At 41.9% G+C, this 20,168-nt stretch overlaps 1 protein-coding gene across 3 annotated transcripts in view; it reads right to left on the reverse strand.

Annotated features, from left to right (window-relative positions):
* Positions 1 to 676: 676 nt before the first annotated feature.
* Positions 677 to 20,168, reverse strand: part of GNPTAB (N-acetylglucosamine-1-phosphate transferase subunits alpha and beta) — an 83,465-nt gene continuing 63,973 nt past the window's right edge. For all 3 annotated transcript variants that reach the window (XM_060025478.1, XM_060025477.1, XM_060025476.1), the window contains 8 exons: positions 18,192 to 18,391; positions 17,757 to 17,976; positions 16,953 to 17,066; positions 12,772 to 12,857; positions 12,421 to 12,519; positions 8,663 to 8,830; positions 5,140 to 5,230; positions 677 to 3,220 (listed from right to left, as the gene is read on the reverse strand). In XM_060025478.1, the coding sequence (XP_059881461.1) occupies positions 3,143 to 3,220; positions 5,140 to 5,230; positions 8,663 to 8,830; positions 12,421 to 12,519; positions 12,772 to 12,857; positions 16,953 to 17,066; positions 17,757 to 17,976; positions 18,192 to 18,391 (1,056 nt within the window). In that variant the 3' untranslated portion in view covers positions 677 to 3,142. The remainder of the gene's footprint in view (positions 3,221 to 5,139; positions 5,231 to 8,662; positions 8,831 to 12,420; positions 12,520 to 12,771; positions 12,858 to 16,952; positions 17,067 to 17,756; positions 17,977 to 18,191; positions 18,392 to 20,168) is intronic.

Genomic DNA, 20,168 nt, shown 5'->3' on the forward strand with positions numbered 1-20,168 from the left:
TGTGAGTCCCCTCTCAGGGGCACAGGTCTCGACTCAATGCTGTTTTATTTTTTAACTGTGCTGAGCAGCTTGTGAGATCCTAGTTCCCTGACCAGGGATTGAACCCGGGCCCTTGGCAGTGAAAGCATGGAATCCTAACCACTGGACCACCAGGGAATTCTGGGGTTTTTTGTTTTGTTCTGTTTTGTTTCCGAGCCGATGTTTTTCTTCCTATCCTACCCAACCACGTGGGAATCCTTCTTGCAGTTTCCCTTTTTGGTCCCCCGGATGTGATTTGCAGTGCTTTTCAAGTGTTGGGCCAACCTGCAATCCTGGAATGGGCCCAGCCTGATCATAAAGTGTTGCTCCTTTGGAGAACGAACTAACGTGGCTTGCTAGTGTTTCGTTTGGGATTCCCATGAGGTAGACTGGCCTATGGTTTTTCCTTTCTTGTGGCAACTGAACCAGGCTTTGGTGTGGGGTTGTGTTGACCTTGACGGAAAAATGAGACAATGTTTTCCTTCTGTTTTCCATGCTCTGGAAGAATTCTGGGGGATTAGTGCTATTCCTTCCATAAATGTTCTGACCTAAGCTGCAATCACATTTTACTTTTAAACCCTTGATCATTATCTGTATGCTTTTTGGTATATGTAGAAACAGTTTTAAAAATAAACACTTTAAGAAAAAGTAGGCAAAAAATATTTTTAATTAGAAAATGTGTCACTTTCTTAGCTAAAAGCAATGTAATAATTTCACCCTAAAGACTACACTGGAAACCTCACCCCTGACCTGGATAACAATCCTTTACATACTTTCCTCACTATCATCCTCACCACTGACATTTATCAGGCAGGAGTATTTGCCAGGCACTGTGCTGGGTATGTTGCATGTCATTTCTTCCATCCTCACCAGAAGCCTATGAGGTAGGCAGACACCAGTATTGCCTCCTACGTTTTAGAAGAGAAAGCTGAATCTTGGCAATCAATGTCTAGGAGCGAGGACTCAAACCCCGTAAGTCGGACCGCAGAGAGTGTGCTTTTCACGTGCACATGCCACTGTGTCCTGGGGAGGCGGCATGGCCTGGAGGGGACTAGAGAAAGAGACAAGCTGGGCTCCAGCCCACCTCTGCCCCCAGCTGGCTGTGAGACCTTGGACAAATCACGTAATCTTCCTGACCCTAGTGTCCTCGATGATAACATACAAGATGTGGGGCTTTGAAACTGCCTGTGAAGCCTGGGAGTTTTGGAGGCACTGCCTTGGGGTCAGGTAGGGTGAGCAGCTTTCCCTCTTCTGTGTTACATACTGGTCTTCCAGAGGGTTTCATTTGGACTATTGGTTCTGAGGCTTTAAAATTCTGGAAGACCATTTGACGACTCATCAACTTCTGAGGTTCTTTCGTTCTAATGATTCTACTGAATCATTAGATAAATGATTCCATGAACATTCTGATTCTGTTATCCATCTCATTATCTATTAAGCTCTGAATAAGGTGTGGATTGTATTCACCTGACCAGAAATCTCCATCACACCCAAATATTCATTTCTTTAACTTTTCTAGAATTCTTCATGTTAAGAATGATACCCAGATAACCCCTAAATTTTTACCACATAAATCCCATTTAGAACTTATTTTCCCCCATACAGTGACATTCTCCAGGTTGTAATATTACCACCCTCTCCTTACACTGCTTTCCACTTAATTTCAGTTGTGTTAAGGACAGATCCTGACATTCCATGTAAGCACTCAAAGTGATTTCTGAATCTGGATAACGAACTCACTCCTCAAAGATTAAAAATCAAAGCAGCAGATAAAATTTAAGTTTTTATGAGACTTCAGTTTTTGAAATACATAACTCTTACAGCACAAACACAGTTATTTACAAGTTCTTTTTACAAAATATGTATGCCATTTTGAAAGAATACTGTTAAGATCATGATCTAAAATGCCTGTCAGAGTTCAAAAAGGACACATAAAGTCCACAGTACAATGACATAAATAAAGCATGGCTGAACATCAGGGCTTACCCACACGTAAAAATACGAATTCTCTATCCCAGTGGTCACAGACCAATGGCCTATGGCCCGAATCCAGCTGGTGGCCTGTTTTTGTACATCTGCGACTTAGACATGGTTTTGACATTTTTAAAGGATTGTTAAAAACAAAAGCTAAACTAAACAAAGAATATGCAACATAGACACAGGTGGCCTGCAAATATTTACCATGTGGCTTTTTTACAGAAAAAGTTTCCTGACCCTTCATTGTGTGAAACTGATTGAGAGCCAGCTACTGGAATATACTGATGGGTATTAAAGAAGACACCACTGTTACGGGCCACGACCACCAGCACTACTCGTCTCTAAAATGAGGCACTTCTTTTTGAATATGTACATCTTCAAAACATAATTACATCTGGCAAGTAGCTCAGCTACTTAACTCTAGCCCTTTGTAATCAGGCCTCCACATGAAATCACAGTATTCTTAGGGGCTGAAGAAAACAAGCACAAAGTCTCAGATGTCAGTCACTGAGCTCATAAATAATGGTAAGTGCGTTAAGATCCCATTGTTTTAAATGTTAATAAAATCCATAATTTAGGTACTGCCAATAGGACATGATATTGCTGCTGCATTAGTTAAATAACATCTATAAAAACATGTTTACACATCCCGATTCACTGTTTGCAAAAGCAAGGATAACTTAGTTAACTTAGTATGTACTTACTTTAGAAATGAGAAATGGAAAAACCAAACAAACAAAAAAAACCCCAAAATGTAAAACCACAGCAAAAAGCTTTGGAATGCAAGACTGGGGACTCTTAGCAATAGCACTCAAGCTGGCTGAGGCTTCTCATATTAGTTAGCTGCTCAGTTGCCATAGCAACCATTGCTGTCTCTCATCAGCGAGGCTTTTCATTAAAAGAAAGATCGGTCCACGAGCAGATGCTTTAAAAGTAAAACCAGAGCTGCTCAACACACACATTTCCTGTGTGTTGGTTAAGCAATTCCTGGTCAGTAGGCTACATTCATTCCAGAAACCAAGTATTACACTGGATGGTATTCCTTCTTCAGGCCAAGCTGGCTAAGCATTACATCATGAAGACATCTCTGATGTCGAGTTTTAAAATGCTCAGTGAATGCTGAGGTAGATTTTCAGATGAAGATCCTTTATACCTTGATTCGGTCAGGACTGGCTTCTTTGTGTATCCTCCTCCTGGGAAATATCTTCCGCTTAAGTGCAATTAACTAAAGGATGAAAGACAGAAAATAAATTTTAATTCTCCAGGTTGACAAACTTTAACTTTCTTTCTGAGGGTCCTATGACCTTAATCTTTTCCACAGTCCTATACATAAAAAACAGACAGCAAACATCATTCCTCCCCTCAAAACGAAACCAACCACTGATTTTGTCTGGCTTTGGTTAAAGTTACTTTGGTCCAAGTTTCATTTTTTTAAGACCTATAAAAACTACAGATTTTTACATAGCAATTACCACGTATATTTATTTTCACAGTATCTGTTTGTCAAGTCTTTCTACTGAAGGAAATGGACTCTTCAGCCATTAAGATGTTGTCTCTGGGTTTGAAAATGACTACATGTGTAAGTTGGAATTTTAATTTTAAGAATTCTATCACCACTTTTTTTCCTATACTTAGTGACCACAGCAATAATCATTGGGCATTGCCTGTATTTTCAAGTTCATGAATGGGTTGAAATACAAAAGTTCATTTATAACTTAGCAGCTTAGAACTTGGATAAATACTTCTAATAGAAACAGTTTATCCATGATACATCTGAAATAGAAAACCTGACCACCTTTATAAGAAAGTTTCAATTTCTACTGCTCCATCTTGAGGTGAAAGCAGAACTTTGCCCGGACCACCCTGGTCTGGATGACGAGCTGGGATTCTGGGGCAGCGGAAGAGGCAGCCCTGGCTTGTGTGGGAGTGTGCAGGAGTTAAGGAATTCGATTCAGGCAGGTGAAGAGCAGGGTGTCGGGGAGGAGAGGGGATTTACTCTTCCCTTCCTCTCGCCCTGCCTCTCTGGTCCCCTATTCTCTGCAGGTATAAACGACAGCGGAGAAAGACCCTCCTGTTCCTTCCATGGCCGCCAGCTGCTCCTTTCAGCCAGTGTCCCTCTCCTCCCCCATCGCAGGCCAGCACACAGCTGACTCAGGTTCCTCGCTGGACCTCCGTTCTAAAAGCAGGTACAATCTGTTTAAGATTTTTTTCCTAAGAAAGATTTTTACTTGCCAAGAACAATGGCAACAAGACCAAGAGGAAGGTTTCTATTCCGTGGGAAGTGGATGAAGGTTAAATTGCAGTCCTCCTCGCCTGTCAGACCTTTATTTCCTGAGTTTCCTTCCATCTGCAGCACAAAGCCCAGGGCTATTTACCCTAAAGCTCTCAGTTCTCAGCCGCCGCCCGGTGCCCGGCCTCCTCATTGTAAGTAAACTCTGTAAGCTTCCCATCCTGACAGCCAGAAAAGCTCCACTTGAGAGTCACCTGGAATGAGGCTGAGGCAGGTTCGCCTGCCCGGCACAAGTCGGTCAGCCCAGACACCCGTCCCTTCCTTCCGAATCCTTTCTTTTCAGAGCATCTCACACCTGCTGTGGCCTAATGAGGACTCTCTTATCCCTTTCTTTTGACCTCACAAATCTCCCTCTGACTTCTGGGAGGTGGCTGTGTGTGCGCCTGTGTGGGGATGAACTCCCAGCAGCTCAAAGGAAATGTAAGTGGGAGACGGGCCGTGTGCCCGAGCCAGGCACCGTCAGCAGAACAGGGGGAGGCCTGAAGATAAGATGCTGTGGCCACTAGTTTGGAAAGATTAACAGAAAATTAGTGTCAGATGCAGATTCGAGGTGGTTTTTTTGGTTTAAAATAGTTTGACTTGCAGACTTCAGGCTAAAACTGAAAAGCTCTGTTTATTGAGCTCCAGGTACAAAGAATACTGGTTATAGATTTAGAGGATAAATGGAAAAAAAAAGGCGATTATGACTGTTGCCTGAATATTATGAAATATTTAACATGAGTATAAGCCAACAGGAGAAATAAACATTTTCTTCTTATGAATTTATATCATTTTCTTAAAAAAATCAGATTAAAATCAGATTAATGATACCAAGAAATACTGTTTGACATCCACATAAAATATATAACACTTACCTGTTCAGCAAAAAATGAGAATACAGTAAATATAATCAATGTTGCTAGCACACAATGAGTCCAAAACTTCAATTTGTCTCGATACACCCTCCTGTTCAGAGGGAAAAGAAGGAAAATATGTAGTTATGTGTAGGGCTTAACTATCATTACTTAGTAAAGCTACTAGTTTAGCAAAAACAATGTCTGGAGGCAATTCTAAAATGTTAACATAATTATACATTTCCCACCTGAGTTCAGATTTTCATTGTTATAGTAAATATTGGAATTAGTAAAAGTTACCCAGGCAGGGGAGAGGACTTCAAAAGAAAATAAGAATTTTTAACAAATTAAACAAAATCCCCTCTTCCATTCATTTGTATTTGCTCAGTCACCCAACCGACACCTCCTGTGGATACAGCAAGGCGACAAGGAGAAGTCCCTGCTCTAAAGTATCTGCAAACCTGGGGAGGCGCTGACGTGCAGACAACTAGCCATCACACACGTGGACAGAAATATCTGTTATCAAAAGCAGAGTCTTGTGGAAAAACAGTGAAATGAGGAAAGCACCACAGAGATGGGGACACTCCATTTGAGCCTTGACGTGGGGAAGGAGAGCCTGTGGCTGAGAAAGGGGATGAGCGTCAGCAGCCGCTGCAAGCTGCGTCCTGCTCAACTGAGCCCAGTCTGCACGGAGGCACGAGGGACACTCGGCCGAGGAGAAGCAGGTAGGTGTAAACTGCAGCTGTTCGGGAAAACCATGCAATAGCATTTGGACATAATACTCTGTGGGAAGTGCGTGTGTGTGTGTCACAATCGGGGTGCAAATGGCGGCCGTGTGAAGGATGGATGTCAAAGCAGGTGGCCAGAGGCAGGCAATCCGGTCAGTGTGGGCAGAGAAAAGAATGAGGGCTGTACTAGGGCAGTGAGAATGGAAGGAATGAGGCAACAGAAGAGACATCCTGAGGGTGGGATCAACTGGCCTAGGAGATAAATGGGAGTACAGCAGTTTCATCACCTGTAATTTGGAAATAATAATTTGTTATGAAGATTAAATAAATGCTTAACATAAGGCTTAGAAGATATGCTATGCTAACAACTGCCAGGTTTAGGCCTCTGCTGAGTTCCAGGCTTATTCACACCTGCCTGGTAGCGGGTGTCTCTACTCTGAGTCACATATTCCAAATGGTACCCTGCCCTGCACTGTTCTTCCTCCTGTGTTTCCTACGTTAAGAGGATCAAAAACCAGCTCAGTGAGTTCTAAGTCTACAGTATCATTCAGAATCTGTGTGTAATTTGAAGAGCTAAGAAGCCACAGGCTGTGACACAGCTAATGAGTTGCCCCAGTGACCAGAGAACCCTGTAATGGGAGCTGAGCTCCCCTCAGCCAGCCATGCACTGAGCACCTACTGTGCACCACGGATGCAAGTGGACTCGGACAGGGAGAGCCAGTCTCTGCCCCGACGAGGGCTCACAGTCTACAAGGAGCGACAAGCACACCACATGGACTGCTCTAAGTGCAGAAGCTGCTCTTCCCAAGAAAGGGACAGGAAGAAAGCCACTGCAGGAAACCAGGGGAAGATGACGGAGACTCAGGAGTGCAGGATCACGAAAGGAAAGCAAAGGAAGACGTTTCTATCGGGTTGGCCAAAAAGCTCGTTCAGGTTTTCTTCCGTAATGTGGAAAAACCAGAAGGAACTTTTTGGCCAGCCCAACAGAAAGCAGGGCGGCATTGGTGGGTCAGCAGCGAGAGATGACACAGAAGCAGGGCGGCTGAGGAAAAGGAAGCCCCCGGATCAGCAACCTGCACCTGATTCACCTCATCTGTACAACACAGAACTCAAAGCCCCCTCCAGCTACTCTTAAACCCACTCCTTTCTTATTCAGTAGGCCCTTGAAGGTGAATTTAGTCATGAACTGGATTGGTGGGGACTGACAGCTGGAACTGTCCAAAGTTCTTTTTCCTCTGAGCTAAGGCAAAGTGAAAATGGCGAGAAGCCGTTCCTTGCCATTGCTAGAAGACAAGTTATTTAGTAACAACTTCTCCTTATGAAAATAAAAATAGGTACATAGTAGCAATACACGTGCTAATTGTCTCACTTACCCAACTGCAAGACACCAAAGAGCTCTAGCTGCCAAGGTCTGCTAATTTCCTCTCTCAAATCTCTGCCAATTGTATCTACTGCTTCTCTTTATTCCCTGGGCCATGTCCTTGGTTCACACCTTGACCATCTGTTTCCAGGACAAGTGAAATGCTTACTGCTTGTCTCTCTGCCTCAAGTTCCCAGACAACACTGCCTTACTCCAGACGCCTTCCTCACCAGTCCACCCCGCAAGCACTGTTATCTTTCCAAATCATGAACTCTGATGAGACAGACATCTAAAAAAGTCTCTCCCGGGAACCGCTATTCTCTAAAGAAAGATGTCTAACTCAGATACAGCCCTTCACAATTTCTCCTTTCCCTCTCCACAGCACTGTCTTCTGGAAAAGTCCTTTTCATAATTCAACACCAAGTCCAAATGTCACCATCCTGTCATGGAACTAGCTGCTTCCTCCTCTGTACTCTGAGAGCACTGAAGCCTATCTAGTCACGTCCTCCGTGTCACGGCTGGTTCGCTGGCTTCTGGTGAAGGCCGGCGCAGTGTCCCTTCCATCTTGAACAGGCAATACCACACCTAACTTGGCCTCACTTTACTGCACTGCACAGCCCTGTGTCAAGCAAGTCTGTCGGCACCATTTTCCCAACAGCATTTGCTCACTTCGTATTTCTGTATCACATCTTGGTAATTCTTGCAATATTTCAAACTTCTTCATTATTATGTTTGTCACGGTGATCTACGATCAATGACCTTTGATATTACTACAACTTGCTAAAGGCTCAGATGATGGTTAGCATTTTTAGCAAATATTTTTAAATTAAGGAATGTACTTTTTTTTAGATATAATGCTAGTGCACATTTAATAGACTATGACATAGTCTGAACATAACTTTCATGTGAACTGGGGACGGCAGTGGTCTGGAACCGAACCCGCAGTATCTCCGAGGCTTTGCCCCTGTTCCTAGTGCCTGGTGTGGCGGGCAGGCAAGGGGTCAAAAATTTCCCTAAATTGAAAGATAAAATGATCTTTCTAATGAAGTGTTGGTAGTAAAAATCAAAGAAGGAAACATTCTAAAGCAGCTTTGGAATACAGTGGAACGAACGTGTGGAGGGTCAGGAATCGGGCTGGACTTGCCACTTGTCAGCTACTCCACCTTGAGCAAATCACTCACTTCTGTTACTGTGCTCTCACCTGTAACGTGGCAACAAGAGTAGCACCTTTCATTGTAAAGAGTAAATATACTGCCCAGCGGGTACTCAAGAAACAGGGCAGCCACTTTGATGGCAGTGATGACAAATAAGGCTCAGAAAGTGTGCTCAGCCACTGAGCTCAATAAAAACTATGCGTGTACTTTACAAAGAAAGCAAATAACACAGTAAAGAAATTTCATCACTCTAAAAAAAGAAAAAATACACATATGTACGTACATGAAACAGGAAAACTTACCATTCCTGCAGCTCATGCATATGAAGGAAACGGTTTCGATACTCCCTTGGCAGCTCAAACTGGGATGGGATGGGGAACACTGATTCGTAGAAGTCCCTGAGAACAGCCTTCACTGTCTGGGCATCTTTATGATTGTGGTCAATGTTGTCATTCAGGCAAACAAACTTCCTGGAAACGAGAGAGACCCAGGGTTACTACTGGTTATCATAAGGATGATCCTTACCTAACGAAAGAAGTGTGGATTCCAAATATATTTTAAATGGACTTATGTCCCAAGCTGTTGCATTTACTGATATGATTCTCTAGGGGAATAATGTTCTGTAAAATTTTTCTTTAGATATTCCTCTCCTGTAAAACAAAAAGAACTAGGGATGATAATTTTGAATGTGCCTTCTAGCTATGGGAGTGAATTATTTTAATTTCTATTTGGCATGTCCCTGACTGAAGCATTCTGTTAGCATCCAGGGAAAAACCTACTAAATGCCTACAACTGAGTTCTCTGAACTGATACAGTTACATTACTAAGAACAGTCCTGTAGATCATTGCGATAGAGATGGTTCCTTATAGCTATAGATTTTATGAGATTGATGACGACTTCTTCACATGTCTCCAACCAGGCTGTAAGATGCTAGAGTTCCAGCAAAAAGTAGGTTACAGTGGTGCTTCCCTATGTCTCCAACCAGGCTGTAAGATGCTAGAGTTCCAGCAAAAAGTAGGTTACAGTGGTGCTTCCCTACTTGTTTCAGGTTCCCTTCCCGGCAAAAGTCACTAAACTGAGGGCCCATTAAAACAGTAGGTAGGGATAACACCACTTTTGAAGTACATTTAATTTTTTTTTTTTACAATTTTATCAAGTCTAATAAAGCCCTCAGATCCTACTACCAACTTACAGGAAATACAGGGGACAGAGAAACACATTAAACAACTGGGAGACAATCAGAAAAGTCCAAAGTTCAGGAAATCTACAGAATATATAATCTGATTTCTTCATATACACATGCAAACATTTATATGGTTTAAAAAAAAGAGATGGGGAACCTATGGACTTAATTGCAATGAATTAACTTGATACCATTTCAAACCAACAAAGTTAAAAACATAAATGCTTATAAAAGACAACGGAGGAGAAAAGTCTCTGCTTATTGAAGATGAGTGATGAGTAAGTGAAAGTTCATTATCCTATCTCTTCTCTAAAGTTGGGGAAGTTTAAATTAAAGGATATTAAAGAGTTATGTCAACCAAATACAATGCATGAGGCTTGACTGTTTCCTAGATTAAAAACAAACAGCAGCTGTAAAGGGCATCTGGACGCAACTGGTGAAGTGTGAATATAGACCATCTATTAGATGGTTCTATTTTAGTCAGTGTTAAGGTTCTTGGATATGTGTTAGTGGTCCTGTGGTATAAAGGAGAATGACTGTTTAGATGTGCTAAACACTACTGAGCCTGTGCTCCAGAGCTCGTGAGCCACAACTACTGAAGCCTGCGCACCTACAGCCCGTGCTGCAAAACTACTGAGCCCATGCACCACAACTACTGAAGCCCGCTTGCTCTTGGGCCCACGTGCCGCAACTACTGAAGCCCACGCGCCTAGAGCCCGTGCTCCACAACAAGAGAAGCCACTGCAATGAGAAGCCCACGCCCAGCAACGAAGACCCAATGCAGCCAAAAAAGGAAGAAGACGTGTAAAATAATGAGGGGTAAAGGGTCTGGATGTTTGCAACTAATTTTCAAATGGTTTAGCAAACAAAACAAAAACCAAACCTGTGTGTTTTTGTGTTCATACAGAGAGATGGAGAGAGAGAGCAGACAGACATAACAAAATGCTGAAACTTTAAAAGTCTGAGCTAAGGGTTTATTGTACTACTTTTTTCAGTTTTTCTGTATCTTCAAAATTTTTCAATAAGTTGGGAAAAGTTAAAGAAGAAAGTACGTGTATGAGACAAAGAGTATGTGTAGACACAGGGTAACTAAAGCAGACCTTGCTGGGTGCCCAGCAAACACTCCCTCTCCTTCCAATGAGAACTTGCATTTTGCTCCGTATTTCTCCCCCATGAGCTGACTCAAAAGGTAGGCAACCGCACCCCAACCCAGAGTCAGCTTCTGACTAGCGTAAGTGAATCCCTCCCCTTCACTGCGACTGGTATAGAAATGGGGGGAGGGGACAACACACGACACACAGGAAGGGACAATCCCCTATAGCCTCAGAACATGGCTATGTCTGCAGGGACATTGGAACAGCTGCAGCTGCCCTATCTCCAGCCTGAGGATGAAGCCAACACAAGCAGGAAGGGAGAAGGGCAGCGGAGCCCAGATACCGCCTATCCTAGATTCCCTGTTAATGCGATAAACCTGTCCTTAAAGTGTAAGTCAGTCAGAAGGCTGGTTTTCCACTCCTGACTTAAAAATCAGCCCCCCAAAGTAAAACAGAACAAGAGTTAAAAATGATAAAATCTGTTCAGGGTTATAGGACGTATCTAGGCCCAGCAGACACTGCTGGAAAAGCCTGTCTTGCCTTGGGTCTTTTCAGCAAAACCCTATCCCTTTAAGTATCATGACGATGTCTGTGAATCCTCTCGCCCAACAACTTTCAAACTGGCACAAGACATAAAAGTATAGGGTACAACTAAAAACTCTAACTTCTCAATTGGTCTCACTACAGATCACCAAGGACTGAGCAAGCACGTCGATAGAATGGGGGAAGCAAGAAGCAAGCACTGAAATTGGCTCTTAAGGTTGTTTTTGTTTTTTAAAATTTGAGCAGGGCATTCCAGGAAGGGAACAGCATGTACAACAAGAGCTGCAAGCTGGGCGGTTCTTAATTATTATGGCTTATTGTTTGCTTAGCTTGTGGGAAATATTTGTTATTTTGTAGGAAATATTTTATGAATATACTACATAAGTATTAAAAATATTTTCATTTTTCTTAAAATTCCATATTCCCCCCTGCCCAAAAATCAAGAATGGAATTTTAAGAAAAAATACCATGGCTTTAAAATGCCCGGAAATTTTATACCTCTGATCATGTATAATTAAGATCATAATTTAAAAGAGATAAAACTGAAAACTTCCAAAAGCATTTGAAAAACTCAGATGAAAATATTCAATTTCATAAGCCAAGGTTTTTTTTCTGAGAAACTACTGAAACAACACCTATTTCCCACTAAAGTTCAAAACTCAAAAATGCAGATTTTAACCAATTTTTTCGAACTAGGGCAACTGTTAGGGGGCCAGGCTGGAAATTTTCAAGGTTTATGTAAACCTGAACATTGAATTTATCCCCAAAGAATGACTGCAGTTTACTGGATTTTCACATTTATGGTAGCATTCCTTTTTCCTCAGAAGCTAATTTGAACTTTACTTTGAATTGCAGGTCTAACCACCAAAACAACTTCTCTGGTAGCACCTTTTTAGAAATGCTCTGAGAGTGCCAGCCGTCTGGCCTCACCTCCCCGATGATGCTGTCCGCCCCTCAGCCCAGCCCTCAGCCTCACTGAACAGTCCTGTCACTGGACTCTGAGATGTCCGTGCTAGTCCCTGTGCGCGCGGGGCCCGATCTCAACTCACAACTCCCATCTCTCGGTTCAAACACTACCTCTACCGTTAGACATTTCCGTCTGCTCCAAACAGAAATAAGCCACTTCCGTTTCTCTAGTCCTACTGCTTTTTTTCCTCCATACTTTCTATTCAATTGCGCTGTGAACCTAAAATGTTCTAAATTAAAAACAACGACAACAAACAACAACAACAACAGTACCTGGGGTTTTTTCTTATATCATCCAACTGGCCAACCACATGAGAAACATTGGTACGAATCATCTTAAAAGCAATTTCTTCTTCTCCCATGATTTCAAATCTAATATCAAAACATATTTAAAGAGTTTAAATATTTATGTGGATATGTAAAATAAAATTTCAATAAGAAAAGCATTGTATAAAACTTAAAAAAAATCAGCATCCTTGGAATGACTTAATTTTTCCATATTACTAAAGAAAATCTCACATAAATTTCAAAGAATGCTTAATAGATAAACTATGGTAAAATTATGAAAATACCACTCATAATTATCCTTAAATTAAACAAAGAGAAAATGTATGTAGTACTTACCTATATTTGTTTTTGTCCTTATATGCTTTGTGGATTCTATCAGTTACTGGTTTACAGTTGGTTACTAGACTTTTAGTGACTGGTGGCTGCGAGAAAATACAGACATTATATCAGGGCAAAGACTAGGGTGAGGCAACTGAAGCATCATCTCAGGTGCAAAATATAAAGGGGCACAGAAAGACTCAGTAATTAAGATGACTTTTTTTTTTTTGCGGTACGCGGGCCTCTCACTGTTGTGGCCTCTCCCGTTGCGGAGCACAGGCTCCGGACGCGCAGGCTCAGCGGCCATGGCTCACGGGCCCAGCCATTCCACAGCATGTGGGATCTTCCCGGACCGGGGCACAAACCCGTGTCCCCTGCATCGGCAGGCGGACTCTCAACCACTGCACCACCAGGGAAGCCCAAGATGACTATTTTAATGTAATATTCTTAAAAATCAAATTGGCATACTATGGCCCGCATGCTAATTGCCTGTTATTGTGAATAAAGTTTTATTTTAATCACACATTACTACACACTGTTAAAACAGTCTTATAAGTGATTGCTATAATTTTTTCAAAATGAAAATAAATTCCAAGATAAACTGTAATGAAGTGGTCTATATGATACTCATAAGCTAAGCTGTCATTCTTATAGTCTAATTAGAAAATACTTTATCCTGTGTGTAATCACAGTTAATTACAGTAATGAAGCCAACACCTTGGCTAAGAGTTCACTCGAGTAATGTTAACTAATGCTGTCTGTATAATTAGTACTTATGCTCTAAACAGCTTTATTTGCATAAGCCTGAAGACTAACTTATAACCATTAGCAAAGCAGCCCCTACTTACTTAATCCTTAGCGTTCAAAGGATATTTGCTGATTCTAAACCTCATGCCAGATATTTGGTAAAACAGTAAAATACTCTAATAGATGAATATGTGTGCATTTCTTTAAAAAAAGCCCTAAAATCCCTCAAGAACCTTTCATCGTGCCTGTAAAAGGGAAAGATGAATAACTGTTTTCTACGCATAGATCATCTTCCTTAGAAAAGAACACTCTTCTCTAAGTTCTCTACCAGTGCAAGGGGTTGGTAATTGTAAAATCTTACTAGGAAACCAAAGTTTATAGAGAAGGAAAGACAGACAAGTGAAAGGACGGATGTGGAAATACAGATGGTGAAAGACAAGTCTGGAGCGAGCACTGAAACAGGCTGAACCACTCGCAAAGCTCCCTGGACCTGGGGTGACGTCAGTGCCTCTAAGGCAACCTGTCAGTACGATCACAACGTGGTCCCGAAGACAGTAAAGACCAGAGAGGCCTGGTCCAGGGGAGAGGCTGAGCGGAGATGGTTTAGGAGCCCAGCACACTTTCTCCTTTCTTCCTCCTCTGTCCAGTGCTCTGGGTTTGCCCACCAAGAAGATACCAGAAAAGACAAGTCAGGGCAGCCTGGAACCCTCGGCTTACTGTTCCCCTCCTGGAGAAAGGGTGTACCCAGATCTCTGATAACTGGTAGAACTTTATTTGGACAAATACATAAAAAAATGTTTAAACCAGGACACTGACCTCTGGATGATTTAGAGTTGACTATATTAGCTTTGTTGGGGTAACTCCAAATTGGGGGAAAACAGAAAAGAGCTTTATCATTGTTTGAAAAGTCCTAAAACTGAGAATGTCTTTTAGCCTATGCAATCTACTTTTTTTTTTTTAACTTTGATTCTATTCTCTGTGGAGGCAGGGAACACACCTACAGTGATTACAGATGTGCCTTTTTAATCATTAAGACCACGCTTGTAAAGAACTACTAACATCTCTGTATAACATTCTGGGTCTGACAAAGCATTTTTACTGGATTGCGCCAAAGACCCAGAAGAAGCTGCTGCAGCTCACAAGACAAGCTGCCATTCTCCTATCAGCCTGACTGCGCATCAGCTCCATGCGAGGCCTCCCGAGAACCCGCAACCCAGGACTAGTCTCCACCTGCTGATTCATGCCTGTTTACCCCACTAGAGGAAAATCCCTTAGGGCTGACACCAGGTCTTATACCTCTACCTCAGTTTTGTTGATTTCATAGTTTTAAGTTTTAGAATATTTAGAGAACTGGCTTTAAGTGACACATTTGTATACAAACCCATGTCATATGCTAAACTAACCAACGCATGATCAGCAATACTTACAGTTTGTCTACGGGTTCCTAAAGCTGCTGGGCTGCCCCTCACACTGTCTCCTCATGAGGGAGCTTCCCAGGACCCTCCGGGAACACAAGTGAGAAATACCATCCCTGCCGTGTGCAATGAATGCCAAAGGAATGACTGCCTTCTTTCAGGAATCAGATTTTTAACTGATTCATTACTCTTCTCTACATTCATTTACAAACATCTGCAGTTAATTACAGGGCTTGAACATTTGCAAGATGGTCAGTTTTTTTTAAATACATGTTATTATGCTTATGAAAGTGTAGTCTATTCATTATAGAAAATATGGAAAATACTAGTGTGAAAAAACGATATTAAGAACTACCTATGGGGCTTCCCATGGTGACTCAGTGGTTAAGAATCCGCCTGCTAATGCAGGGGACATGGGTTCAAGCCCTGGTCCAGGAAGATCCCACATGCCGCAGAGCAACTAAGCCCCTGCACCACAACTACTGAGCCCAAGTGCCACAACTACTGAAGCCCGAGTGGCACAACTACTGAAGCCCACGCACCTAGAGGCCATGCTCTGCAACAAGAGAAGCTACCCAATGAGAAGCCTGCGCACCGCAACAAAGAGTAGCCCCTGCTGGCTGCAACTAGAGAAAAGCCCGTGCGCAGCAACAAAGACCCAAATGCAGCCAAAAATAAAAATAAATAAATTTATATTAAAACTACCTATGTTATTAAAAAAAAAGCCGGACACAAGACTGCACGCTGCATGATCTAAAAAAAAAACCAAAACATATACACACACACACACACACAAATAGACTATTACTCAGCCATAAAAAGGAAATGAAATTGAGTTATCTATAGTGAGGTGGATGGACACAGTCTTTCATACACAGTGAAGTCAGAAAGAGAAAAACAAATACCATATGCTAACCTATAGATATGGAATCTAAAAAAAAAAAAAGGTCTGAAGAACCTAGGGGCAGGACAGGAATAAAGACGCAGACGTAGAGAATGGACTTGAGGACACGGGGAGGGGGAAAGGTAAGCTGGGATGAAGTGAGAGAGTGGCATGGACATATATATACTACCAAATGTAAAACAGATAGCTAGTGGGAAGCAGCCGCATAGCACAGGGAGATCAGCTCGGTGCTCTGTGACCACCTAGAGGGATGGGTTACAGAGGGTGGGAAGGAGATGCAAGAGGGAAGGGATATGGGGATATATGTATATGTATAGCTGATTCACTTTCTGATAAAGCAGAAACTAACACACCATTGTAAAGCAATTATGCTCCAATAAAGATGTTAAAAAAAAGAAAAAGAACTACCTATAATTTAACCTACTGTCATTTTCATCAATTTTGGGGATGTGTGTGAAGGTATCAGGAGTTTTCCATAGTTCAAACCATATTCTGTATATGGCAGTACCCATTTTCTCCCCACCTAATTTTATTTTATAAACATTCTTCCATATATATCAGTAAAAATTAACTGTAAGCATCACATAATGGCTGTATTATATCCTTGGTCCATCAATTCTAAATGCATTTTTTCCACATTATCATTTCTCTGAAGCTGGGATGCATCTTACAGATATCAAGAGTCTTCCAATCATTTCAGCCAAATGCTGCTCTGATATACTTGTGTATAGATCATCCACTGCCCCTAGTGGTAAGATCCAGAAAATGCCAGCATCAAAGCAACTGAGCTTTGATGAAAGATGGGATTCCGCCTGATGTTTAACCTCAGGATTGTTCTCCCAAGCCAGTGAGTATACTCTGGCGCTGCCTTCCGCTATCCTTAGTGAACAGGATGTCTGCTTACAGAATATAAGCAACTAATCTCAGTATTAGCTTAACATCCATTAGGGAGGAAAAAAAGATATTCCAAAGAAAAATATGAATGATTCTGGATTATCTGTGCTACTGATTTCCACCAAAGACCTATAAACAGAGCCTGCTTCTAGTTTTTCAAGTGCTCTACAGAAATGATGTAACTAACACCCGATAAGGATACACGTTCTACTTTACATAAAAGAACCCATGGCACTCACCAGATTGGGATCATAGTACGCTTCCTGAGTTGGTGGGATGTTGTTTAGCTGAGTGATGTTAGCAGGAAGCATTTTCGAACAATTTATTAACACGTGTTCCAGACCTGTTAAGTCCTAACAAAGCAAAAATAAAAGGATAAACCTATATACATTACAAGTAACAACTGTGGTTTTAAAAATAAAAATGTTAAAGTCACCAAAATTTAAGCATTATCGTCAAAGAGGGTTTGACTATATGATTCTTAAGGACACCCTAAAAAGAGCAGAATGAAACAATACAAATAACTCATCTTTGTCTCAAAGTAGAACATACGGGCCTGTGAGGCACCGTTTTACACAAGGTGGTCCACGGGATCACCAGATGGGTGTCCTGCAGCTGGATTCATCTTGGAGCTCTCCATTAGTGAGTGTCCTACTCCTGGGACTAAAGGATGCCATGACAGAAGGGGCTCTGCAACACCGTGGGCCTGGCTAAGATCTCCACTCGGCCACACCTGAAGGCCCTGAATGAGCTTGACACGAGAATCGAGAATCTTATCTGCAGGTACGGTCTGCCTCGTCTCCAGACAATACAATTACAATCCCTACTAAAAGCCCCCAAAAAATAATCTTATAAAATATGAACTTCAAATTTGATTTTAATCCTGGCATTTAAAATGGACTAGTTGTGAACCCCCTCATTCAATATGAAGAATTACTTGTACTTGCATCCATTGAAGTATGTAGGGGAAAGAGAGAAAGTATCAAATGTAAAAGTTTCATTCAAAATGTCATTAAGTTTAGGGGAAAAAAAAATGACAATACCTGCAAACTTAAAGGCAGGTCGTGAATTCTGGTAGCCAGCGTGCGGATTTCTCTGTCAGATAAGACACCAGATTGGTCTGTGTCAACTTCATCAAAAACCTGAGATATGTTCAGTGGCTGAACTGCACTCATGAGATAATAAAAATAAGAGAAGGCAAACTGCATGTCCTCAGAGTGGCGCACTTTGTGAAATGACGTCTTGTCAAATTCTTCAGGGAACCTGTCCAAATGTAGCATATCATAAGATCTGGATATTTAAGATATATACAGTACCTAACACTTGTGGAGTCAGAATCTTCCTTCCCACTTATTTAGATAATACCTTCGACATACTAGTCATCAAGTGTTAGAGCCATAAACGCAGCATAGCAAGGATGTAAACTTCAAGCAACCTTGGCTCTGAGCACACACAACTCAAACACAAGCAAGACTTACATGTCTTGCAGTTCTTGCATAACTATTCGGTCGATCATGTGAGGCATGTGTGCAGGGACTTTCCGAGACGTGAATCCAAACTTGCTATTTAGAATTTTGTTTACATATCGGAGGGAATCTGCGAACGTATCTTTTAGTTGCCTCCCTGTGTGCTTGCTCTCAGTAAAGTATGCCAGTTGTGTCTTCAGTGACTCTTCTTCCTGAAAAGAGAATTCCACACAACACAGCATTGTGTTTAGTGCACAGGTGCCCTGTGCTAACAAGAGACAGAGGTACTACTTTATGTCACCTGGTAATAACTAGTCACTAACTGTCCTGAGGGGCAAATGAAACGAGCACTAACAGGTCTCCTCAAGCATCCTAACATCAGGACAAACTGGATTTCAGTGAAAGTATCACCAACATCAGCTCGAGAACAACAGCCGTGGGGTGGAGGTCTGCTTTTAGGGTACTCTTTAAGGACTAGTCATTGATCATGAGATTTCATAGCCAATTTCAATGCAATATTTAATTGATTTACAATAAATTTGATAGTGCTTTCAGTATCAAGTTATTTCTACTGGTGACATCAAAGCAGCAAGTCCCTTGAGTTCTGAACACAAAGACTAGAATACAAAATTGGTTTCACCATATAATAGTGTTAATATTATGAAATGTAAAGAACCCTATCAAAACCAGTAAGAGGCGAAACTGAATGAATGGGCAAAGAATATTGGCAAAGAACCTGAACACACTTTACAGAAGACGAAATATTTTTGCTTCTCAAACTGATGAAAATATAGATGCTATTAACTGCTGTTGGTTAGTCCTGTGGAGAAACAAGCACGCTTGCATACTGTCTGTGGAAGGAGGAAGGGGTGCAATATTTAAGAAAGACAGTTAAATTTTATACGCAATAGACCCTTTAACCTAGCAATTCTACCTACAGAAATAAAACTTCCTCAAGAGTAAGATATATGTACGAGAATATTTATTGCAACATTAGGTATTTGTACTTGCAAAAACACTGGACGCAACTTACAGCTGTTAAAAATAAACAATGGCAATTTGCCCACATACTACCACATCAAAGGCAACTGCAGAGCAATATATATAACTTCACTGCTGCAAAACAAACTATATAGTATGTCTGCATATCTGTAGAAAAATACTGGAAGAATACCCACCAAACTACATATTCATAGTGACTGTCTCAAGTAAGGAGATTAAGGAAGGAAGGAGACAGACCTTTCCCTTTTTTTTCCCCTGCTTTTTTTGTTTTTTGCATTGCTTGCGATTTTTACCATTAGCCTATAGTACTTTTGCAATTTAAAAAGCAGGGAGCGGGGGAGAATGAGGAAATCAATGTAGGCAAGAACTCTGCAGCCCCTTGCTTAACAATTAGTAAATGCTACCATGGCAGGGACAAGATACTTCCTGAAGACCATGAGAGGAATGAGACAACGCCCCTCTTCATCACTTTCCCCCAGCCTAACATCCACTCACGGCTGTGCTTTGGTCACGATCCAGTCCCACCCTTCCAAGGTCAGCTCACAGGGCATGTCCTCCTGTATGCCTCCCCCAATACCTCCAGGCAGAGTTAAGGAATCTTCCCTTCGGACTCCTTGTCCATACTTCAGCAGACACTTATCACACTGCCACAATTATCTGCCCACAAATCTGTCCTCCCAGCTTGCTCTTTGAGTCTCCAAGAGCAGCAAGCAACTGTTCTCACCATCTTGCACTCCCCGGCAGTCAGCACAGTGACGGCGCTTGTGAGATGTACAAAGGACCCCAGGGCACCGTGGAGGCCGTGGTACAGGAGGGAGAGCGCTGGGCTCACCCTCACCTGCTGTTGTGATGTCGGGAAAGCTAACGAATTTATCTGCCTCTCGGGTTTTTCATTAGTAAAGTTTGAAAAACATGAGATCTGACTGCAAGGGGTATTCAAAAGCGTTTTCTGATATCGCAACATGCCAAGTAAAGATACCATCCCTG

Source organism: Delphinus delphis, chromosome 11 (assembly GCF_949987515.2).
Source record: "Delphinus delphis chromosome 11, mDelDel1.2, whole genome shotgun sequence".
NCBI classification, from domain to species: Eukaryota; Metazoa; Chordata; class Mammalia; order Artiodactyla; family Delphinidae; genus Delphinus; species Delphinus delphis.